Here is a 26,298-nt window from a genome sequence, read left to right on the forward strand (position 1 = left end):
GCTACAATTACCTCCTGTTCACCCCAACAGGAGGTGAACTCTGCAGCCGCCTTCTCCCCCCCAACTCCCGCCGCCATTGGCCTCACCTGTAGGCCGTGTATTTTCAGTGTGTGAGCGTAAACACCGGAGGTAAACAAACTCACGTGTGGCATCGGTGCGGTCTGAGCTCAGTCAGAGGCCTTGTCAGCAAAACAAATCAGTCGAGTCACAAAGCTCACATCAGACTTCTGTCTGGCTTCTGTTTCATAACGATGGGAGCGTTTGGATGCAGAAGAAAAACATAACACGGCTGCAGCTGCATTTGTTTTGGACGTCTTCGGGTGAAGAAATTTTTCTTCTTCTTTTTTTTTTTTGTTGTTGCTGCAGGTCTAGACCCTAAGGGTCCCTGCTGACGCATGATGAGTGCGCTCTGGTGGATAAGATATCTGGCCGTAGGGACGAGCTACAGGCCAGTCTGCTCTGCATTCAGACAGCAGCAGGCAGCGTGGCTGATTGGAATATGGCAGCTGTCAGATGTTTATTTTATTTTTTATTTTTTTTACTACTTCCTTAATTACCCCCCACCGGCACCCCTAGTTGAAAAAACACAGAGTTTCAAAGAAGGAGACAGATATAGTAATAGTAATACTAATAATACATGTATTCGAGCATCTTTAAATTGATTTTTAAAACCTTTAGTTCACCAGAAAAAAGAAAAAAAAATCCCATTGGGAGTATCTATTTCTATTTCAGTATCCGGACAGAACATTATTATAACTAATCATTTTAAAATTACTTACAAGGGGACACATTATAAACCGGCATAAGACAACAGCAACGGCATTAATTATTATTAATGCAATTGGTGACGTTATCCAAAAATAAAATATGTTGCAAACAATTGCTAAAAATATGAACAAAAATAATAACAGTGGAAATGATAATTTTACAAAAATCTAACGACATCACCCTAGGCCAATTATACAATTATATATTATTAATTGTTTTTACTGTTAATAATAATAATAATAATAATAATAATAATAATAATAATAATAATAATAATAATAATAATAATAATAATAATAATAATGAGACAAATCATCATCAGGAAAATTATGTCACGATATTCTTAGATGCTACTGATGTTGTCTCATGAATTAATTTATTAATTCTGGCCAATAACAGTAATAATGGTAATTTCCAGATTAAATCGTTTATTGCAGTCACTCTGCAGCCTGCAGGCACAGACAGGGATGACTGGGATTTCAACAAGAGTGTGTGTTATGTGTTAGAAGGTGATTGTGTGTGTGTTTCCTCGGCTGAATAAGCTGAAGTGAAAGCTGACAGTCGGTTTGAGGCCTGTGTGGTTGTGACTCTGCTGTAAAACAATAAATGAGAGTAATTTCCAGCGCACAATTTCTCCCCTAAGGCCACAGTAGGATGAGTCAGGATCACCGGAGCTGTAAGTCAAACAGCGCATTGTTTGGTTTCACCGTGACACTTTCCACAAAGAGAGGGGGTGGTAACGGTCTCAAATGTAACATACATTTCTTATTCTTCTAATTCCCCAATATAACACGTATTGCGTGCATAAAGGTGCTCCAGTGTATTTTTTTTTCGCTCCCAAACAAAACGTCCTTGTGATTGATGCGGCTCTCTTGAGCAGGAAGGGAAACCCAGGCAATCCGGGCGAACCGTTTTTCATCCTGAGGACAAGACAGGGGGGTGATGGAGGTCAGTGGAGAGGATGTCAACAATGCACTTTAGGAAAGGACGGTGAGAAGCCTGTCACTGTCTTATCTTAAAGCACCTTCTCTGGACTCGTATTGTTGTCGAAGCGGCTTTGCAGGCCTGCAGCGCAGAAAACCCCTGAAGACTTCCAGAGGAGCAGGGAACCTTTCTGCTGCCAAGCCGCTTTCCAAACGCGCATTGTTACATCCAGAAGGATTTATTAAGACATTAACGAGCCGTGTTGAGTTAGAGGTGTTACTTAAAATAAATAAATACATACATTTGGACCACTTACTTCAAGGCGTCAGGCGTGGATAGGTGTGTTTCAATGGCTTCAATTGCGTGTCGTCGAATTCAGAGCTGAGTTTAAGGATCAGCGCGCAAAACCACAATTACGCAAAGGTTCTCTGCAGAGAAACCAAATAACACATTTATTTAAGTTCTTGCAGATTTTAGGTAGGATCTATCAGAAAGTAAAGCTGTAGAAATAAAAGTTACTTTTCCGGGAAGTGTTTCTGTTTAATTGGGCTGACTATAATTTTTACTTTGCCACCCACAGCACAACTTAATGTAGCGGAAATTTTAAAAGCAACACAACCTTAAGAAATCTTTTATTTTTTCTGCAATTAGAGGCCAAACATTAATAGCCATGAACCTAATCATTGATGCAATTTCTGCGCGTTTAATGTCCAAATTTAGATAAAAAATAAAAGAAAACATTTTTTTATGGAAAATATTTGTAAAGCCATTAAATTAGACCCAAAAATTCTGCTAATGTCTTACTTTAAAAACATATCGACCGCATGTAGTAACATATGCAACGCGTAATTGCGTGGCTGCTTGAAGACTCAGGTGTGTTCTGAAACCAGCCGTCTGAGTCTCTGGGAAACAGAGGCGAATACGCAGCAGCAGCACATCGCCCCTTTCGACATTTAATTCTGCAGGATTGTTAAAAAAGCAAAGTTTATTCTGTTGGATTTCTTGACACTGTGAAGGAGTCCCACTGAGAGCAAACTTCGACCTGCTTCATATATCGGACCAGTCTGATACCCCAGAGGAGTGGGCTCTAAAAGGTTCAATGTGTGTCGGATTAAACTCTGGTGTTTTGTTTTACGTCTCATTTTTAGCCAAGCGTCGCGTTCGGCCATTTAGAGGAGATTTAAAATGGACTTAACTCAGCTTTACCTTAATTTGAGGTAAATTAATTTGATCTTGGTGCATTAATTAAACACTTCAATTATCACGCGCGTGTAATAGTGCATTTCACACTGTGTATGAAAAAAAAAACATTAACTCTATAGAGCATTGCAAGTGAAAATAATATTACAGCCTATTGCAGATAATCGCTGCATAGTTTATCTAACATTAACACTAGAAGTAAACAAAAGTTCAGTCTGCGCATGTGTACCTGAAAGCTGATGTTTGGGAGGGGATGTAAGGAAGAGGGAACATCTATTTACACGCGGTTTTACCGCTTAGACTTTTCTTTAAAGGCTTCCATCTTTGAAAACTCCGAAGAAATTAAATTCCTTTAATCTTCTAAAACTTTTAACCAGCTGTCTGGACGCTTTCATTTGTTCCTGCTCCAGCTCCAAAGCTCAGTCAGCTGCCGTTTCTTTGTGCGCCAACAGTAGACCTGATCACAGGACTTTGCTTTAATTGTTGTTGAGGGACACACGTTGCACCTGTGTGAGGCCACTAGCTGTGTGCGTGTGCGTGTGCGTGTGCGTGCTGAGGTTACAGGGGCCCAAAACAACGCCAGGGCCACATCTGTTTCCTATTCGGGCTTCGCACAGACGCAGCGACGTCCTGGACGATCACAGGGAGAACTTGAGACGTGTTGAAGGTGTTGTCCCGCAAACAGACAGAGGGGGTTTGTGGGGTGGTCCCTTTTCTGCTCAGAGCCGCTCTCTGACGCCTTCAGGGCTCGACTGAATGCCAAACCTTCCTCCAGCTGAACTGTAGGCAGCAGTGTGGAGAAAAGAAATGGCGTTTAATCCAGTAATGGGGCAGATTTTCAAAATTATTCGCCGCATTTCGCTTCGAAACAATTTAGTACTTTTAAGGCCACTTATTGTCAATTAATTGTTTTATTAAATAATCTGGCCTGCAGGAAAATTTATTCAAGGATTAAAAGAAAAATATATATATATGCAAAATAGCATAAAAACATAGTGAAAAGCAGCACATTTTAAACTTTGAAAATTAAATATTTTCTAAATTTAGCTCCTTGAGTCAATTTCATAAATTTTTTCATATATACATAAAAAACCGCAAATACTTTCCCTATTATTGGTCAGTAGAAAAGTTCTTCTAGTCCTTAATGTTACAAAAAGAGGCAAGGAATATCACATTTATAAGCGACAACTCCAACTCATATGACTATATATTTTAAGAGGTCAGACGGACGTTTGTGAAATCTATTTGCAGCTTTGTCAATTCAGAATTCGTACAAATATGCCATAATCCCATCTAATAGATTCAGGACAAGGGGTTTTATAGGTGAGGACAGAGAACCGCCTGAGAGCGGAACTCTGGAAAACCTAGAAATACGCGCTTTCTTCCAAATAAGAGCGCAGGGAAAAAAAAAAAGAAAACCTGGAAGATCAGAGGAAGCAGAGATGACATAAAGGAAGTGTTTGCAGAACCGGAAGACGAGAAATAAATAATTGCAGTTTAATTTCTTATATTTCATATTTCCACTCAGTAAACAAAAATGATAGAAAAAGACAAATGCACATAATTTCCTATATATTTTATTACCCCCCGCCCCCCTCATAGCCCTTCGTCATCATTAAGTAAAACAAAACAAACAAACAAAAAAAAATAAAAACAAACAAAAACAAAAATGTTAAAAAAATGGCACACACTGAAGCAAAAATCTCATTAACATATGAGTCAAAAATAATATCTGAATTGATTCGTTCTTATATTTTTTTGGTCATCTTTTAAAAAAGGAATCAAATCAAACCTTTAAATTAACTACACTACAAAGGGAACAGACACATAAATAAAATCTTACAAATTGCCTTTCACTTAAAACCCTACATGATCAGTGTTTGAATGTAAATAAACAAAACAATCTAATATATCGACCTGACACAGTACCAAAAAGACAGAAAGGCAACAACTGGCTCTTGATCAGAAAACAAAAGAACAACAATAACTTCATTTAGAGAAGAAGAGATAAAAAATGGCTCTGCGGCTGTTTGATTCAGCGTAGAACCATGGAGTGCTAAAACATCTCCATCTTGTCCTGCTTTCAAGCATTTGGATTTTTCCTCATGAGTTCGATGTCAGATTCCAGCATTTCCTTCACCAGCTCCTGCAGAGAGACATCAGGTTTTCACAGGAAACAGTTAATGAGTCAAATGGAAACAAGTCTCTTAAGAAATATTTGCATTTGTTTGATTGGAGTGGGTTTGATTCCAGGGCCTGAAATGAACGAGGATCCCAACTCTCTGTGACAAGCAGTGAGGAGGATCGTTTAGTTTAACAACATGTAGCAGCAGGTAGGCTTAAAAAGAGCAGGAGCTGAGAAATGCTCACCGAGTCCTCCAAACTTTTTATAAAAGATGACAAAACAGAAGAGAAAAAAACCCCTAAACCCACCAAAACTTTAGTGGCTTTTGTGTTATTTTAGCTGCAGCCAATTTATTCTTACGTAATTATTATTTTTTTGCTTGAACAGAACTTGTGATCAGCTGAAAACAATTATGTTTTTACTGTGTTCTTTGAACAAAATTGCCTCTTCAAATGAGAAAAACCAAACATACGTTAGAGTGAGATGAAATTTTAAAGTTTTTATGAAAAGAAACGAAAACATATTATTAAATATTGTACTTTTTGCCTATAAATGGGAATTTAGCAGAGACAATGAAATAGTTGAAAACTATTTTACTGTATTTATTGTTTCTTATACAATTTTGCACATTTTGGACAGCAGATGAATAAAAACATTCAGTTTCAGAGTATTTTTTTTCTGAGATACTAGTACCATTTTAGTAGATTAGTTACAACTATACACCATTTATGCTATTGTGTTTAAAATAACACTTTTTGTTAATCATTTTAGGCCTCTTATTGCCTGCTTGAGTATACAGAATGCATACTCCATAATCTGTGGATTCAGTATAAATATAATTTAAATGTTTATTGAATTCTCAACCACTCAAACAAAATCTAACTGCCAGCTAAAACCTGTTCTGAATTTGGTAGTGAAGTATTTTTTTTATTTATTTACAAACATTACATTTATTAAACTTTTTTTAATATCTATAATTGGGTTTTTCATTAAGTGTTGCGTATGTGTGAAGCAAATGATTATGACACACCTCAAAAGTAACCTGCGGTTTCCAGCCCAGCTTCTGATACGCCTTGGTGCTGTCGCCTTGCAGGAAGTCCTGAGAGAAAGGAAGGAGAGTAAGGGAAGAGGAGAAAGGAAGGGAAAGAGAAAGAGGGGTAAAGAAAAACAAATCATGTGTCATGTCTGATCTGATGGCTGGGAGCAAGCAGGGGAATCCTGCTGACATGAAGACGCTCTGAATTCAGCTTCAAAACTTCCAACGGGACAAATAAGTTGGAGGGTAATGATTTGTGTCGCCATTTTTAAAAAAAATGTTTTTCTTCCATATTCATACACACGTTAACACAGACACACACTATCTCCTCTCGTGGGGGGAAAAGCAGGTCACAGAGTCTCGCTGGCCATCAATTCCCCCTCCCGGCTCCCCACCTCGGTTCTGTCCAGACGGCCCTCGTCGGTGCCAAAGCATGATGAATTGTGGGACTCTGGTGGTGTAACCCCCAGCTCAGGACCCCCCACTCACCCCCTCCTTGAACCCCTAACTCATTTCCCCCCCTGTTGTGTTTTGCTCTGGGTTCAACATCCAGTTAGACCTTCCTTCAGACCACCAAAGAGTCAGAAAAAGAGCACGGAGGGGAAAAAAAAATCTTTCTCCTGTACATTGTTTTTAAAGCTCCCCACTTTTCACTGACTCCCTCTTCAAACTCTCCCTTTTTTCATCCATCACTCCTCACTCATTTATATGAGTGTCAGAAACATTGATGGCTTACAGTTGCTTGACAAGAACAAGGTTCTTTATTACTATTACTATATGTTATCTAATTCTCAAGCAAAGTCAGAAACGCAAAATTTTTTTGGATATCTAAATAGTTACATTACAACACTTGGGTCATATTTTAAAGAAATAATAATTTAGAAAAAACATATATATATAGTGGTATATAATGTCAATGTCAAATGTGCTGATATAGCACTTTTAAAAGCAGGTTGAAACTGCACCAAGGTTCTGTGCAAAGACACATAAACATCTTTGTTGTGGAGTAAAATGATGAAAGTAAAATAACATCGCAACAAAAAAAGTTACAGAATTTGACCTCAGCTGAATGCCAACAAATAAAAATAAGTTTTAAATGATTTAAAATGACCCAGGTTTTGGGTAGATTTAGTCTGAAAAGGAAACAAATTCGAGAGAATAGAAGCAAAAACCTGATCTCCTTTGCTCTTAAGTCGAGTTCGAGGGACATTTAACAGCAACTGATTATTTGATCTTAAAGTTGCAGACACAGAGCGTGGTTTCAAAAGATCATGAAAATAAGAAGGGGCTAACCCAATTAAAACTTTAAAATCTATCGGGAACAAAAACGGAATGTCAGATGTTTATGTTCATGCTTTCCGTACTTTTGTTTCTTTATGTATTATTTCCGTCTCTTTTATCTTAAAACACATTATTTGCAATTAATAAAAATACACAGAAAAATACATAAATGTGAAATTCACAAAGAAGACCAGTGTAGAAAGAGTTGGGGTCCATAAAACAAGTTCCAGAATGGACAAATACTGATACAAGGCCACTTAGATGAGCATGTTTAAAGTGTGGATGAATGAGGAAACAAACGATCCTTAAAAAGGATTTAGGGACACAACGCACCTTAATGTTGGAAAGATATTCTGGATTTACAAGAGCAAGAAGTACTTTTCCAAGTCAAATATTTTTCTAATTTTTTTAAGAGCACTGATAGTTTGGCAGGATATTAATTCATTCAAACTTTTGCACCATCACACTGAATTTGGCCAGAAGGCAGAAGTCTGCATATTACATAAGCTTGAACTATTTTCTGGAAGATCCAATCTCTTCTCTGTATTATCTGCATTTGGAAATTAGTTCTCCATAATTATCCGTTAAATATCTCCACTGACTTTTCATCTCTGGTTCTGCTTAATTTCTTACATCTTACTTAGTAAGCCCTGATTACTTATTTAAATATTTCATAATTTATAATACGTTTCTTAAAACTCATATAAAGCAACCAAAGCACTATGTTGCATGGCAACATATTGAGTCATTTAGAAAATTAGTAGAAAATATAATTAAAAAGGTCAAATATCATGTAAAATAAGACGTCTTGACAGAAGTTGAGAATTTAAACTGCTTGAAGCAGGAAGCTGCTCAGCAGTCAGGTGGGTCGGTTTGTGAGGATGAGGCACCCAGCAGTTCAAAAACGTCATGAAGCAGAACGAGGAGAGTCTGACAACGTTTACATCCCTCCTGAACAAAAGGTAGAGACATGCCAGCAACTCTTACCACTTCCTTCACCGTACTCTGCAGAGTCCTCCATTTATTTCTGACTGAGACATGATTGCTTTTATGTTTCATATATTAATCAGCACTTTGATGAAATCAAAAGCTGAATCCCACTTGCTGGAGTTATCCCTAGGGCCATAGCTCTACACACCCTCTTAATTCAGGGAGGTTAAAATTTTTCTGAGGAACGGGACGCTCCATTAAGAAGCATGATCGGTTCACACTCATTTACGTGACCCAATATGCTCATCTTGTATTGTGCAAGCAGTTCTCAATCCTCTGGCATAGATGCATGATAAGAAAGAGAAAAGCCAAATCTATTTTACTGCAAAAAAAAAAAAAAAAAAAAAAAAAAATCTGTTTAAATGGAATTATCTTGTTTGAACAAATGTCATAACAATATGTACGGTAATGTTTCACTATGTTAACATCGGAAGCAATCAAAATACATTTTATTTTCCATTTTTGTTCATGCTACAACATATTTTATACAGACATACTACATGCAATAAACTACATATAGTTGTTGGCATGCAACTAATTTTAAATAAGGGACTATTTTATAATGATCGACAATATTGAAAAGTAATATGTTGGACCACTTTTAAAAGACCGTGTTGTGCCATTCAAGTGGCTCATATGCTGGTTTTCAACAAGAACCGGCATATTTATATCGACACACACACACAGATTACAGATTCTTTTTTTTTTTTTTTTTGTGAAGTCTGTTTTGGGGGCTTACAAGGCAAGTTCACTTAGCTGGACTACTACAGTGAAAAAATTAAAAACGAACAAAATAATAAATGGAAGGCCATATCCTATACAGAGGTCAGGGCTTAGATTCAGGAGAAGTAATTCTGGGATTCAGTGTAAATATGTAAATAAGCTTTGAGTTGTACCCTTCAACCAATATCATAAAAGTGCGACCAACAACTGAAAATTGGAGATTTTTCTTGTTAATCAACCTCTAATTTTCCCACAAAATGTTGGACCTTGATAAACCATCCATTATGAATGAAAAGACCAATTCAGGAGTCGGAGGAGGTCAGTGAACCTAATTTCTTTCTTAGTCTTATGCGTGAAGTTAGTGTCTTGTTTAAACAGGATCAACTTGCGAGTGTAAAGCTCAAAGCTTACTTCGGCAGTTTAAACAGTTTTTACCGTGTGCTTCGCTCTAACTCAGAAAAAAGGTCTTGTGTAAAGAGCATAAAGTGTGAAAAGAGAGCAGGGTTGTTATCTGGCTCTGGACCTCTTAAAAACGTCTTTTCTGGGTGATCTTATTACAGAGGAACGCACACGGCAGCGCTGGCATAGCTCAGCCTTTAAGAGAGCAGGGACCCACATCTCGGAGAGGCTCCACGGCGCTTAATCACACTCTTCTGATTACACACAAAGGCAAGAACACTAAACACACACAGCGGGAACAAGTACAGGCTGATTCTGACTCTGACGCATTTTGGTTTAAGATTATCCGGCCCAAGCTGAAAACCTGGTTCAGTTCCGGGTGAGCTGACTTTTTTTAATTTTTATTTTTAACTGCACCCGGTCTAAACACAGCTCAGTACACGAAAGGCCTTTTTCCTCCACAGTCTGTAACAGCAGGACAAACAGCTCTTTCTCATGTGAGCAGCTCTGTACATTACCCACAAGCTTTTTTATTTCTGGCTCTGAAGCCATAACTGGAAACATTTTCAGACTAATTACCTACAGCAATGAGACATAATTTATCATGGACCTGAATGCAATTATAATTGGGTGACTTACTCCATAATTACATTAAATAATCCACTTGCTTCATAATTATATTGATTAGGATTTGTAATGGAGAACATTTTGCAGCTTGGCACGGTCTCGTCACGAACACTGGTGAGACGCTGCAGACACACCTGCTGTTCCCATTTATTTGGCATCACATCAGTTACACGGACTGCGACTGTTTGCTAAAAGAAAAAAACAAGTTCTTGTATTATAGTATCTGTATTATGCAGGGTTGGGACTCTATTGCGTTAATTATTTACTTAGATTTTAACAAATAATTTTTTTAATGCAATTTCTAATGTAATTTTTGCTTCAAAAATAAATCTGATGGGACGCTGGAAAAGACTATTGTTGTGTGCAAGTTGTGCAAAAAGCAGTTGACTCATCACCAAAGTTATTCAAACCTAAACTACCATGTCAATGCAAAACGTCAGCTAAAACCTAACAGCAGCAAACACAGATGTCTCTAATGGTAATTTCAACAACCACATTTCTTAAGTTTTTTTTTCAAAGAAGTTCCATGAATGGCTATAGACCCTGCAGTTAAATTGGCTAAAAATTTTAACCAAGTCCCACTGCTATTAAGATGTAGAAGAAAAGAAAAAGCAACGTGCTGCATAGAAACAGAGTTTATTGTGGCTCAGGTACTTGAATATTTCTTGCCTTGCAGATGGTGACCAACTGCCTATGGTATTTACTTCCAAGCAGCCTGACCATCTTGAAATGGACAGGCTGCTTGGACCATTTCAAGCAGCCTGACCATTAAAATGGTCAGGCTGACAATACCTTATTGTCAGAATAAGGTATTCTTATTCTGACAATAAGAATGCCTTATTGTCAGAAGGTATTCTGAGGTTATTTTGTAGACTCGCTACACATTAGCGTGGTTTTAATCCCAGTTACTAAATACGGCTCATTTAGTGAATGTTGCTAAACTAAACCATGAAACTGTTATTTTGTATAACAAACAGAATATTCTCAAATATTTTTAGAAGTCTATCACAGAAAGGCATTCCATGTAAATCTATTACTCTAAACCTGAAAGTATACTTTGAGAGGTTGTAATGGTGGAAACCAAAAGGACAGAGAGTTAGCACATGTTTGTGATATCACTGTGCAATGGCTCTATCGTCAAATAAGTGAAAAAGTATCCAAAGAACAAAACCACTTTAAAACAATGTCTGACTGCTTGGAAGCAATTTTATCAGCAGTTCTTTCAAGACCCAGATTTGACAATCAGATATCTCCCAAAAGTATCAAAAAGTATTTATTAAACTTATGCTAAGGGCAAAAAAAATCAGTCTGATTTGTGTTATTACTAAAACTGAAACCTCTAGATTAATTTTATGAAGTTCACACGACCTCAACTGGAACTGGAATCCATTCAGTTTTGGTTTTGCTGCATCACACAATGAGCAGAGCAGGACAACTGCATGGTAGGCCCTAATCCACTATGATCCAACTCAAAATGACCTAACCACAAAACTAACTGAGGAAATTGAGAGGGGTGCTGGAAACATAGAGCAGCACTGCAGTGTTGTGTTGGCCGCTGTCCTGAATGTTGGTGAAATAAGCTAAACTATGTTTGACCCAAATCATGGCAGAACCTTATTTACTGCCAACCAGTGTGTATGATTTCTCTGGTGACAAGGGAGACATTTTTACGATTGAAGAACAGCCAACCGAGGCGCTATTTTAATACCGTGACTTTTCCTTTTTTTCATGTTTATGCTCACAGATAATGAACAAAGGCATTCAAAAGGTCATATGTGGGGTGTTCATGGAATTTGGAGATTATAGCATTGTATATTTCACCAAGGACATGCAGTCTGAATCTGAGATCTGGAGCAAGAATCCGTTTTATCTAAAGCTTTAGGCTATAATTTAAACTAATCTATTTTCATGCATGAAAAAAATGATCAAGATCTCCACAATCAAAGGCTGAAATCAAAAAGCTGCCACTACTCACCAATCTTTCTCCAATAATATAAAGGTTCCTTCAGGTTCGTTGGACCTTTGAACTACATTTGAAGTAAAGAAACGATAATCTTCACTTTTCTCAAGCTTCTTTAAAAAGTAGGATTTTATTAATTCATAACAAATTAAATCAGCTCCAATAGGTTTTGCATTCCATATTAATGCCTTGTATTCTATTTACAAGGTATGTATGTATTTAATTATCAAGTCAGGTGCACAGTTATATGATGACTCAAAGGCACTGGAATAGTCACATTGGAGCTAAACACCATCATAATCTATTAATTATAGACATATGTTTCTTAAAAATGTATCTTCAGCTTCAAGGTGAGAAGAATCCATTCAATCCAGAACAAAATATATAACAAGACTGATTTATTTTTCACTTGTGATTTTTCTTTGAAACAATCGGAAACATTACATGTCTGATTGACAGGTCAGTTTGGCTCTTTTACAGCTGGAGCTCCCATTGGTCTGCTCATTATCTCTTCTTCTTGAAAATAAATGATTCTGAAGTTTCAATGTGTATCTAGAAAGACTACCAGCTATTTGTGTGCCACAAAAAAGCAATAAGAATAGAGTTAAAATGATTAAAATGGAATTTAATCAATTATAACCTTTCCATATAACAAGATTTTCAGCATAATGTTTCTTGGAGTTTGTATTTTTCTTGGATTCAACTGTTACAAAAATAAATAAATAAAAAATAAAAAATCTGATGAATTACTTTTAAAAGGTTAATAAGCATGCCCTGGGGCAGGTGGACAGAAAGGAGGCTGCCATCCCCGGGCGCCACCGTGTCCTCTGACCACCACCAGCAGCAGGCAGGGTGGGTGAAGTGTCTTGGTCAAGGACACTGCTGAGACAGAGGTGGGGTTTGATTGGGCAACCCACCGGTTAGACGACAAACTTCTACCACAATTGCCATCATTGCCCCACAGGCTGTGTTCAGAGTCTGACCAGTCAACCTATCTATTTTGTATTTCACATTGCAAAAACTATTCAATTTCTTTGCAATTAGGTACACATACAAGTTTGTTGCAGAAACCCAAAGTCAAAGTACTGCTTGTTTGATTTTTAAGGAGAAGTAACAAAAAGGGAGCTTTCAGTTTTTCAGGTATTTGTTTTTCATGCTTATAAGTTACAGGTAAAGTTAAAAGTGAACAACAAATAAAAAACATGAGTTACATAAGAAAGAACAACAGAAGCAGCAGCTGTATCCTGTTTAATAGTCCTCATTCCTGTCAGCTGCATTGACAAACCACTGAATTCTCCATCTGAGCTTAGCATCTGTTGAAATCAGACTCCTGTCCTCTAAGTCTGGCTGCTTAGCACACAACCACACAGTTCAGCATCCAGGAAGTTAATCCTACATCTGGTGTTTGTCAGGCAGGATTTCTGCAGGTGACAGACAGTCTCTTCGAGGCAAACCTGCCTACGGAGAGTCGCATGGTGAAAGAAAAGCCAACTCTGAGCTGCTAACGAGAGCATTCTGCGGCCGACTGAACCCTCCTCAAACAGAGCATGTAGCGAATAATTCAACATGAACCACTAACAGATGCGGGCACAATATAATCTTCATATGGATCCAATTTGCAACCAAACCCAACGTTTAGGTGCATCCTGTTTAAAGCTGCCAGCAACTGAAAATATGGAGAAGTGATGGTAGCGAAAACTGGGGGACAAAAGCTGAAAATGAGCAGTTAAATGAAAAGGGGTGGAGTACAGGGGGATTAATGTGGGAGCATTTTTCTCATTTTTAAAGATTAAGTGTCAATAAACCTATAAATAATCCTTATGTAAGACTAAAATTAGGCTAAAGAGTGAGAGTTCATGACTATCAGGTAGAGAGTTGGACAAAAATATGCACTTTGCTTTAAAAACATCAGCATGAACATTCTGCATTGAGTTGCATATTCTCTGGTGCATGATTTGGTTTTCTCTGGGTGCCCTGGGTTCAACAGTCCAAACACATTCTTGCTAAATTGTCCTTATATATGAGAGATCAAAAAAAGGATTTGTAAAGCATTCTAAAAATTCTGAAAACAATTTGATTTGGTGTTTAAAAGAAGCACAAATTTGGGAAACCCAAAAAATAAGACCAATTTTTATACTCAATAAAAGCAAATCTTTTTTCATCTCAAGCTGCAAGTATGCATCTTACCCATTTCCCATATCTCTTTGCTTTAAGGTTCCCTGATAAGATCAATTCCAATAAAGAGAAGAAGCCATAAAAAATCCACAGAAATGTGGAGGTGAGAGACAAATGGAGAGCGATCATGGTCCATAAAGCACAGAAGCAGTAAAAAGGCCCTTAGAGCAGGCATTTAACGCAAAGGAATTCTGGTATCACTGCGAGTCCTTTCAATAAATCAGAGCTCACAGGGGCTGACCTCAGAACGTATCGGGGCACACACACAAACATGTCACATGTGTGAACACATACACACACGCACTACAGTAATTACAATTGCACATCCCAATAGGTGGGAAAACGTCCATGAACTGCAGTTATTGTTCGTTCTTACTGCAAGTCTTCCTACTTATGGAGACAGATCAAAGATTCTGCAGAAAGCGACCCTTTCTTCTGCCTCTCTCTGAGGGCTCCATGCTGGGAGACTGAATGATGTGGTTTTGGAAGTCCAGTGATGTTTCTGGTATTTGTACAGTAGTGGACATGAGGCTGGAAATACACAGACTTCAAAGGAAATCAGATAAAGAACACTGTGAGAGTCTGAAGCCCACGGTCACTGCGTGTCCCTCTGCAGACACAGATGTTTGAAACAGGCCCACATGTTCCCATCTTTGACCTTGCCTTGATACGGATGGAAGACCTCAACCCCGATCCTGCGATTTTCATAACCGCAATGAAAAAAAAGTCTCCGGCACCAATAAGGAGGTAAAGGCGTAACAAATAGGAATAGAAAATGAGATTGTACCTCCCATAAGCAAAAACATGGCAGTCAGAGTGTTCTCTGTGCCAGCAGGTGTGTGAGCCAATACCTGTGTGTAGGCGGGGACACACTCCCAGCCAACAGAGAGGATCTCATCGTTTTGTGGCTGCTTGAATATACAGTCACAAATCTGTCACTGGTCAATTTCTAACACAGCTCCGCCTGCACTGGCTCAACTTATCACTTCCTTTACGGCACAAAAGGCCCTCAGTTTCAGCTGGAAGGAAGTGAGGACTGAGGGAGAGGGAGACCTGAAATTAGAGACTGATGTGCTAAAGCACAGTAGATTTGTTTTAAATAGCATCTACGAATTTTTATGTCTCTGCTTCATATACCATCGTAATTAATCAAGATTAAGTGAAATCATTACTTTAGGTTTCCTAATATGTGTAAACTGCAATTAAATCTGTAAATATTATGTCTTGTTAATTTAAGATGTTTTTATAAACAAATGTGAAAGTAACACAACAAAAACATAAGGTTTTGTTAATAGTGGTGTTACTGAGCTGCTATTGTGGGTATTTGTGAAAATCTGCAGTTAGTGACACAAATGGTAAAAGGTGTGTAAAAAGTAGAGGTGGGACTCAATTAAAAATTTTAATCGATTTAATAGCAGTGTTTGTATTAAATCATCACACGTACAAAATAGTTTGTACAGTAAAGCTACATTTTCAATTAAAAAATCTATTTCACTGCTAAATTGTTGAATAGACGTGAGCTCGACAACAAATCTACTTATAGTTTTTAATATGTTATGGACCGTGGACGCTGACTTTAGTGATGGGGTTGTCTGTGCTGCCGCAACATGTTTTGCATTGAAATGGTATTTTAGGCTTGAATAGCTTCGGAGATAAGCTGACGTCTTTTTTCCACATCTTTTACACAAAACTGCAGTCTTTTTCAATGTCTTATCAGATCAAATTTTGATCAAAAATTAACCCAGAGAAAAAGTTTAGGCTTGGGACTTTTGAATGTACAATTTGCTTTATTTTTTTTACATGTTCAAATCTATGTAATTTTAATGCAATTTATTACAATGACATCATTTCATATTGAAATTGAGTTTATTCATTCCGCAGGGGAAATCCTATCTTAAAAAAACACATTCTTATGTAAAAACTGTATATCCGACGCACATGTCACAGATTAAAATGACAAAGCTGGAAGAATCACAGCTATTTATTCTTCATCATAGACCACAGAATCACATTCTCTACTATGCTTCACAGTGGGCATGAGGTGGGTCTGTTTCACACCAGACCCACCTTGAGACTTTGTTCCCAGACAAAGCGCATTTTTTGAGATAAAATCTTAAAAATGTTTAATTACGGTAAACTCAGGCAAACAATGCTTTATCCAGACATACCTCACACACAGCTTAGCTATACTTGGGCTCAGCTTTGTAGTTTTAATTCCAATTGTTGTAAACATTTAATTACTACTCTAAGTGATATGGACAAGCTTAGGTAAGAAGCAGTTTTCTTGCAGCCATTTCCTGAGTTATGAAGATCAATGAACATCTGCCTTACTTGAGTGGCATGTTCTCTTGTCTTTCCCAGTTGTCAAGATGCGTTAAGATGAATGGGCCTTGTAATATTTATACCCCAGTAAAAGAAGAAGTCATAAATTATTAAAGGTCCTAAGTTCAGAAACTCAGAAAACAACATATGTACAAACAGTTTCAAGAGTTCAACTGTTAGGGGTGTCAAAAAAATGTAGTACAAGTGATTTTGTTAAATTAAATCTGCTTATTTCTTAACGTGTGATGATTTAATTACGACCTATAATTTTTATTTGACCAAATTTCTGTTTTGACCTAATTGATATCATTGTGCACAGAAAGCATTTTATATTATGTTTGTTATTTTAGAAAGTTTTTCTTGTCGCTCTTATTATCCGTTTACATTCATTGATATTTTGTGGTCTCTCATCTTAGTTAGATAAACAATTTATCTTTCCTACATCGTGAAAGAAATTTTTACTTCATACATATTATTTTTGTTTATTTTCTTTCCATATCCATCTTGAATGTTGAGTGTTAGGCCTCCTGCCTTTGACAGTCACGCCTCATTTCCTCGAAGGTGCTGCTTTCTCTGGCAGTTCAACCGTCTTAGATAATCAAGTGATCCGTTTGTGTTAATGTAAACTGACTATATATGAATACAGACACACATGCAGATGACATCAAATATTTACATACACCATATAAAAATACAGGGAAAACACACTGTCTTTAAATCCAGACGTTTTCATACAGTAATTGTTATGACCAGATGATGCTGTGGTTTTGTAAGCTGCTGATAGGTAAATCTGCAACATCTCAGCATCACTTATGGCTTTATTTTAGGTTCACCTATGGCTGAACTTTATCTTAAGATGAGATCTCAAACACAATGATCCCTCGTGTGACTTTTTAAGAAACAAAACAAAAAACAAACAAACAAACAAAAAAAACAACAAAAAAGAAAAATCACCCAGATATCAGGAAGAGAGTAGTGCCATCACAGAGGCCAGTATGTTGAATTATTAACAAGTGAAATATTTTTTAATTATTTAATCTTGATAAGTTTTTTTTTTTTTTTAAAGTTAAAAAGTTTTGCTGAATTATTATTCAACTAGTGAAGGTCAATCAATGAGCTTCAGTTTGAGTCCAATTTATTTATTTATTTATTTATTTCAAAAGATTAGAATTGAGTTTGATTAACCTTTTAAAAAATACAGAGTTTCAACTACTTTGTTTTACTCTTAGTAGAAGAAAATCAGTTCTTTGTCCCAGAAATTAATGTGCTCTTGTGCTAAATGTTCATGTCAACACCGGAAAAATGCAAAAGAAAAATGCTAAGAGATTACTCAGCAAGGAAGAAGTCATTGCTTCAAAAGCAACATAAAATACTGATTGGTTAAAAATGTACTCAGCAACAAATAAATAGATTTTTAAGACAAATAAAAGCGTTTGAACATTATCACTATATTACATTTAGAAGGGATAGAAGGAAAGCAAACATGGAAACTACATCCTAACTGTCAAGAAGATGGTTAGCAGCTGCATGTGTTGATCATTTGATGCAGGAGCGACTGGTGTGCTTCACAAAGTAGTGAAGTAATGACCATGCAAAACACCAAACCAATTACAAATTGGATTTTTGATAGGAAATTTAGTTGTCTAGATTTTCTATCTCAAGGCGTGGCCTCACTGGCATGGAAAGATTTGTAACCAAATCTGAAAAGGTGTGTTCACGCAAAGGCACTGACAAATGTGACTCAGTTACACCAATTTACATAGAAGGAATGGGTCAAAAATCCAGCAAAATATTGTCAGAAGCTTGTGGACGGACACCTGGAATGTTTGAAAAAACAAATCTACCAAACACTAAAGAAATATATAAAAATATCTGACTGTGCCGTGGTGGCGTAGGGGATAGCACGACCCATATTTGGAGGCCTTGAGTCCTCGACGCGGCCGTCGCGGGTTCGACTCCCGGACCCGATGACATTTGCCGCATGTCTTCCCCTCTCTCCTTCCCCCTTCCCGTCAGCCTACTTTCGAATAAGGGACACTAGAGCCCACAAAAAGACCCCCTGGAGGGGTAAAAATATCTGACAGAATTTCAAACAAATTGGTAAAGTTTTCAAACATCCAAAAGTTAGGAGAAATACATAAATGAAAAAAGGATAATATATTTCTTCTAATAAAGTTGATCCTAAGCAAAATATAAAGTGCATGAGTTACATGGCAAGAGTGTTTGTCTTGCATCATGCTACAAATTTAATTCTAACTTAAAGGATTTACACACCATGAAGCCATTCAACGTGCAAGTATGTTGAAGTTTAAATATCTTATCTAAACATAGTTGCCATTTAAAATGCTTCGGGATTTCCAGAGGGGTTAAAATACGACCTGACCATTTGACTTCCGGCTCTTTTGGCACCACAAATCGGGGCGTTCATGTCTATCGTTTCATCAAAGCAATAAAGCATGAGTGTAGTAAATGAATAGCGAGGTGCTGGATCTTTGGGAATTCAAGACAGTTATTAGCCACTCCCAGCTACAAGTCAAAGGGTCAGGTCCAGTGTGTCTCTTTCTATGCATGTGTTTGCGTGTCTGTGTGAGAAAGAGCTGTGAGAGTTACAGCTCAGGTTTCCTTCCCTGGCTCCCCATGCAGCTTGGCCTCCACACAATGTGTTAAGTGACCTCTAAGGGGTGGCCCTGTCACCCTGATGGGTACGTGCCCTGCTCACATGACCACACTTACACAAAATATCTAAAAGCTGTATAATTAAAACATTCAAGTGAAAAGAAGCACAATTGTGAGGTTTTACCTAGAATACTCTCAATAATATTTCAAACTTGTTTTGACACTTTTCTTCTTTTTAAAAAAAATAAATAAAAAGAATTATATTTCCATGTGTGGACCATAGATGCTGGTAACATTTAATTATGGACCTATAGTCTTCTAAAAACAAAAAGAAAAACACAATCAAACCACAAATAATGTAAGTTATTTTAATAATTTTTCTTTTAAATACATTATTTTAGCTTGTTTGGAGAATTTTAGCAATTTTTTGGCAACATATTTTTCTTTTTTTGGTAAAGTCTGAAGACCGTAAGGTTAAGATACAGCTGGAAATATGGCACAAGGTCAATCCAATAATGATTACATTGAATGTGCAAAACAGGCATTAAAATAATTTTGTCTTCAAAAATGTTCTTATTTGTGCACATTAAGCAGCATAAAAACCTTTCTCCATGAAAAAAACAAAACAAAACACACAAAAAACACTTTTTGATTGCAACACAAGCCTATGTGAGGGTGGACAGAGAATGAAAATGAGGAGAAGAAATAATTATTGTGCAACGTTTTCATCAGACTTGACTCTCCACAGGAAGTCAGAACAAACAAACTTTGATGTTAAGAAGCCAAAACCCAGGCTCACAAACTCTCGCTCCCTGTCTGTCTCTCCTCTGGCTTGGCTGTGTTGACTGCTCTCCATCAGTGCTCATTAAAATTCCAGGGGTAGCCGTGTGATAAATATTTACGCGGCTGAGGACACACTCCTCACACACTCCAAACACACTAGAGTGGCTGGATCTGACTGCCGATAGTGTTAAGTGCCCAGAGGCTCTGGCGGAGAGAGATCCCGCCGCCTGTCGCGTGGTTGTGTATGCGAGGCGTTTACTGTCAAGATAACTAGAGGGAGGGCAAAGATTTATGAGCATTAACAGAGGCCGAAATGTGTTTCTGTCTCCGTGTGAAGTTTATGGAAATGAAAAAGGAAAACGCAACACGTTTGCACATCTGGATCTGAATGTATTTTGCAGACACACACGCATACACACACAATGTAACCACAGTGAAGCTGGACTCCTCACTACTGTTCCACAGAGCTGTTGCTGACTCCCACTATACTCCCCCGTATTCTATTATTCCCGCGGACGGGAAACGAATCATAATTCCTGGAGTCAGCAGAAAGCTGCCGACTGAGAGATGGAGCGAGGCAGGGAAACGGAGCGGGCGCACGGGAGGGGGTGGGGGGCAGAGAGAGTGGCAGGGGGGCTCAGGTGAATGTTCCTTTCCACCGAGGTCAATCTGAAACTGCGCAGTTAAGTAATTTCCAGTGAAAAGTGAAATGTGTGTTTAGTCTGTTTGTGCAATTGGATAATAAAGCTTGTCTGAAGCAGTGCTTTGTGCACCAAGGCATGTGTGTGAGAGTGTGTTGTGGGCGTTCTGCAAAGCCTCTGGGTGTTTCGTATTTCAGAAGACATCAAAGGCCAACTTAGCTTTCCTTCTATAAACAGGTTTTAAACAACATTCTTTACAATCACACTAAAAACGGTAGAGAGCGAGAGAGTCAGAAAGAGAGAGGAAACTGCCATGTCTCATCTTAATTGTTGTGTAATCTTAGTGAAAACACTAAGGGAATCTGTTTAGGCTTTAACACTCAGGCACACTTTCCTCATACAGATAAATATTGTTAAAATGTGTCATATATGAAACTGTGCCAATATCCTTTAGAAAAATTTGCCATCAAAATGAGCAAGTTTCTTAAGTGGAATAATGAATGTGGCACAGAATGCATCGTTAATGATATTCTTATGGTCCTTAAATTTTCTTCCTTTAGTTTCATGTAGGTTTTTTATTATTGGAAAAATCAGGCTGCATGTTGGAACAGTTGCACAATTGCAAATAGGCCCAAAGTTTAAATTGTGGTCTTTCTGCATAGAGTTTGAATGTTCTCCCCATGCAAGAGGATACTCTGGCTTCATCCAACAGTCTAAAAAGGTGACTCTTTGGTTAATTGGTCTCTATAAATTGTTCTGTTTGTCGTGTGTTGGAATGGTGACCCCCATTCTGCACGGATAAGCTCCTACAGACAATGGATGGCTGCATGTGCAAGGAAAGAGTAAGATGGCAGTTTGAATGGCTTGATATGAATTACAAGAAATTGGGACTTGTCATCCAAAAGCATGTTTAGTTATAAGTTTAAAATTCAGGAGTTAAAAAAATTCACCAAAGACTTGATGCAGGATGTACCCTAAACCTCATTCTTCAGTTGATCATAAATGTTAAGCCAACAGGAGTAGAAATCTACTCTGTTGTTCACAGTCCCAACTGTGTAATTGTTAGAACTTTCTAAAATACCGAACATGGCTAAAGAGAATCTGCCCATTGTATTTATGATATGGTGACAGTAACAAAATAACTAATCAGTTGGAAATCTATGTTAGTTACTTGTAAGCAGCATCATATCATGCATATCCTGGAAAATTATAGAACCCAACAAACTGCATCTAGAGTGCAAAAAACAAACAAACAAAAAACAAAACAAACCCCTGAGTGTCAATTACTTTTGCTCGTTCCTGTACTTATTGTCTCTTGCAGCCTGCAGGATTGCCCCTCTCTCTGCTTTTAACACTAGAGAATAATAAAGTGTCTGTTTATAAAATCACAACCTTGTTTAGTTAAGATTTAAAACCTGTGACTATTTCAAGTGATTTTGTCTGAAAAGAGTAATTTGAAGTATTATCCTTTTGACCAAGACTAGTCTCAGAAACCAAAAACAAAGTTGCATAACTTAAAACTAGCTGAATAAGTGCAAACTCTATTAATCTAAAACTATGTTAACAATGCTTTTGATTCAATTTCCATATCAAGTCCTTTTTGGTAAGAGTCTAACTGCATACCACATCTGATCTAGAAATATTTGTAGACTCTGCCGTATAAAAGTTCCTTCAGTTTGTGCATTGTTTTGGTGATGCTAAGTGTTGCTTTTGGCCAAACTGAACATGTGGTCCAAAGATTAAAGTTTGGTTTCATCACACTGTATTGTATTCTCTCAAAAGATACAGTCCTTATATCTGTTCCATTTCTACAAACTATAACTTTATCTGAAGAGTGTAAATGAGCAAATTTAGGAAAATATCCCCATGACAGCTGAACTGATTTTCAGCATCAGCATATCAATGCCTGATTGCTACATAGACTGTTCCATCTAAAGGCTTGACATGAATGAAAAATTAGTATTTTTCAATCATTTTGTAATTTTTTAAAATTGCTTAAATGTCTCCCGTCATAGATTTTTGGACATACAGTTGAATTTTCCAGGTTGAATAATACATGAGATGAGAAATTATGACTCACGGTTAGATTTTTTTTATGTCTTTAAAACTAGGCATTGTAACAGAGATATTTGCACTTTAAGTTGTGATTTTCTCTTAGTTTTTTAGCCACTTTGATTTCACTCATTTCATCTTATTCTTACGAGTGAAGAGGAATTAAACAGCTGCCATATTGCTACATAAACTGAAAGTAAGTAAAACAAATGAAGCGAAAACCAGTAAACGTAGGAAGGTTTTGATCCACGATATTTGCTTTCTATCTCCTTCTAAACCCGGCTAAGAAGGAGATAGAGGGACCAGCAGGGATGCTGGTGTTGGAGGGCAAGCAGTGGAGACGGGGAAACAGTACTCTGTAAGCCACTTCTCATCCAGTAGAGTTTCCTCTAGAAGCAACATTCCTCGTCTTATCAGCCCCAATAATCAGCCGTTCTCATCGTGCCCAAACAGGGAGAGGAGCCAAACCTGAGCGAGAGAGTGTGAAGTGTCTTCTTTTCATTGCTCTCTAGCTCCCAGCTCCCCCTGTCTGTTGGCTGGTGATGGGGTGATAAGATGAAGAAGAAAACAGCAAACTTTCTGCCACTCAATGGAAGTGATTGCTCCAACCAGCATACTGAGCATGCTCCAAAATCCAAGAAGGAATGCAAGTAGTGGTGAGTAACACACAGGAAGAAGACTAAAATTGTTTTGATCTAGGACTTGCTAAATCTGACAGTGTGTATCTTCTACCACATGGGGTCTCGCGGTGTCAGAGGAAGAAATCAAGTACTTTCAAGTCATGATGTACATGTGTATGTGTTCTCTGCTCATGTATTTAAATAAAAAATTTTTTAAGTGATGCGCTCTACTTTCTAGCTCTTACCAGAGTTTTAAAACTGTTTCAAAGCACTTACATAATCTTGTTTGCAGCATTTTGATAATTCTGAATATTTACATCAAATATTGCACAATATGTTCTGTCTTATTAAATAAATTGATTCAGTTCAATAACATAAAGGAACTTGTTTATTTTTTCTTAATAATGCAGAATAATGTAAGAAAATAAAACATAATTTGATGATTTTTCTTATTTTAAATATTTATTTTGACTTAGTTCATAATTAAACTAGTGGTTATAAGCTAAAATGCAACACAAACCTTAATCATGGTAGAGGAGTATCAAAAATAAGCCATACAAAGTCCAATAAGAAGTTTACCGTAAACCAGAGGGACACAGGAAACGTGGAAGAAATTTAAAGGGCAAAAAACGTTCAAGGTATTTTGGCTGTCAGGCAAAGCTAAGTGTGGAGTAAAACTATACATTACACTGAATCTAAAATTTCTAGGTTGGTGGTAGCAGTATGCTGTGGGTGGGCATTTTTAAGCACCAACATTCAGATAAAACTCTGTTACTAGACCTGCAGTTGCAGTAGATGGTTTCTAAAAAGCATTGACACCGATCAGCTGCATGCATATGCAAGTCACACTTTCCAAAACCTTATTTGTGATCGAATATTGAAAACTATGTACCATTTTCCTTCCACTTTGCCCCATTTTGTGTTGATAACATAATGTTACAATAAAATATACAGAACTGCGTGGTTGCAAATAGAGAAATGTGAAAATGTTTATATTTAAAGGATTTGGACTTTCAACTGATTGTTAAAAAGATTATTACCTTGCAGCTCCACAAAATCAGATCAATAAAATAACACAAAGCAGGGCTCCCTATTCTGTGACCTAATCTTTTTAAACTGAACCTGTGTTAACTAAAAACGGTTCCCTGCATTCATTTAGCAACCACTCTGACTTGAATCTGTAGTTTCTCTGTTTAAAAAGCAAACAGTCCAGTGGGAAGCATAGCTAATCAGCACTCTTGGTGGGACCAACACAACTCTCAGGCTGTTGTGAAACTAAGAGTGCATCACTCTCTAGTGACCAGTTGCTCTGAACGATACTGAGTTCACTTGTTGCGTGCAGAACTATTACAAATCTACGGAAAATTTTCCAGATGAGTTTGTTGCTACAGGGCCATCCAAATTATTTCCCAATGCACTGGATTTAATGTTTCATAGATTTTGTGACCAAAGATATGAATATGAAAGATTTTTCTCAACGTGGACTAAGAATTTTATGTTTTTCAGGGTCTTTTCAGTCAACTGCAGCAGCAGAAAGAGCCCTCTCTGGATGCCTTAAAACTGAAAAAACATGCTGGTAGACTCTCCACATCCAATTAGAACTTGATTGTCCCAATCTGTGGAACTTTTGTACATATTTAATTAATTGTGTATTTTGTTACTTAGCTCTATTTTTTTTATAGTTGAATTTGTCTTCTTCCTTGTGTTCATATTAGGCAAATATTTCCCATACGTATCTTTTTAATTTTTGTGATTTCTGTTTATCTCAACCTTCCTCAGTCAACAGTCAACATTTCTCATTAGGTAAAGTTCACCTGCGGTACATTTGTTTAATTATGCTAAACAAATGGTATGTTTATGGTACCTCCCAGTAAATATCCTCTCCATTTCTTTAACTTTTTAACAGATTTCTCTATTTCTCCTGTCATGCTTCCTGCTGTTCAACTTGTGGGTTTGAATTCTCTGCTGGTTTTGTTTTTTTCATTTTATTAGTTTTGGACTTTGTGTTTTACTAAGTTTAACCTTCTATACAGGATTCTGCCAGCCTGCTGTCTATGTTATGGTCCTATCCAAAAACAAATCTTGACTGTGGCTAGATTGCTGCAAATTTGGACAGCATCCTTCAGACTAAAGGCAATCGTGATGCTGATATGCTCTTTACAGTTACCAAAAAACATTTCCCAACTAATTTCCTCCTCTAGGAGAGGCTTTATTCTATGCTCTACACATCAAATGCATCTCCTGATGTTGATCCATGTATGATGACCACAGTTACACCATGCTATAGCTGACAAAACTCTTTGACTAAGTCAAGTTAGGAACACTCTTGTAAAAAAGGCAATCGGAAAGCTAAAATAATGGTGCAGCTGTAGCCTTGACATGACGCCAGCACGACCAACCCTGCATGTCTCTTGCTAACCAAATTCTTCCAGTGGTGTTGAACTCCATAGCAACATTGCCCAACAATAAAAGCCAGACCCAAGTAAAATGCCACCACTGCAATAAACCGCCACAAGCTTGCTCTAGAATTGGTGCATGCCTAAAACATTCTGGGAACTCTTATACTTTTTCACATGTAACAAGAATCTCAATAGGCTCAATTGGCTTTTCTTTTTTGCATGGATCTTCCTCCACTCACCCCGACAGAAATAAATTTTTGATTCAGCTGAGATTTAACTCGACTATCTCTTTAAGCTCAGACCAAGGATTTGATAAATCTGATAAAGGTATTTTTGTCTATTTATTTTGTGTTTGCAACTTGATCTGCACTCCAATATTTACTAAAAAACAAAACAAAAAAAACTTTCAGTAACTTTGTGTTCCTTCTTTAAATGTTCTGGATACTAACTACATTATTTTGATACAGCAACTAATTTATTGCAACTAATTTATAAAGACTATATAAAATAAATATTTTACATCTAAATTAAACCAGACAATTTCACCAGCCAAACCAGATAAAATGTAAAAGCACCCAAGATGCTTTTACATTTTGGGTGCTGCTTCTTTAAAGCAGAGAAATTTGACTCTTGGGCAAAAAGGTAACAAAGTGGGAG

General features: G+C 37.3%; 1 protein-coding gene across 1 annotated transcript in view; it reads right to left on the reverse strand.

Moving 5' to 3' along the window:
- Positions 1-4,453: 4,453 nt before the first annotated feature.
- Positions 4,454-26,298, reverse strand: part of gmds (GDP-mannose 4,6-dehydratase) — a 165,887-nt gene continuing 144,042 nt past the window's right edge. The window contains exons 10-11 of the mRNA XM_044128217.1: positions 6,048-6,116; positions 4,454-5,038 (exon numbers count right to left, since the gene is read on the reverse strand). Coding sequence (XP_043984152.1) covers positions 4,976-5,038; positions 6,048-6,116 — 132 coding nt within the window. The 3' untranslated portion in view covers positions 4,454-4,975. The remainder of the gene's footprint in view (positions 5,039-6,047; positions 6,117-26,298) is intronic.

The sequence above is a fragment of the Gambusia affinis genome, linkage group LG10, assembly GCF_019740435.1.
Source record: "Gambusia affinis linkage group LG10, SWU_Gaff_1.0, whole genome shotgun sequence".
Classification (NCBI taxonomy): domain Eukaryota; kingdom Metazoa; phylum Chordata; class Actinopteri; order Cyprinodontiformes; family Poeciliidae; genus Gambusia; species Gambusia affinis.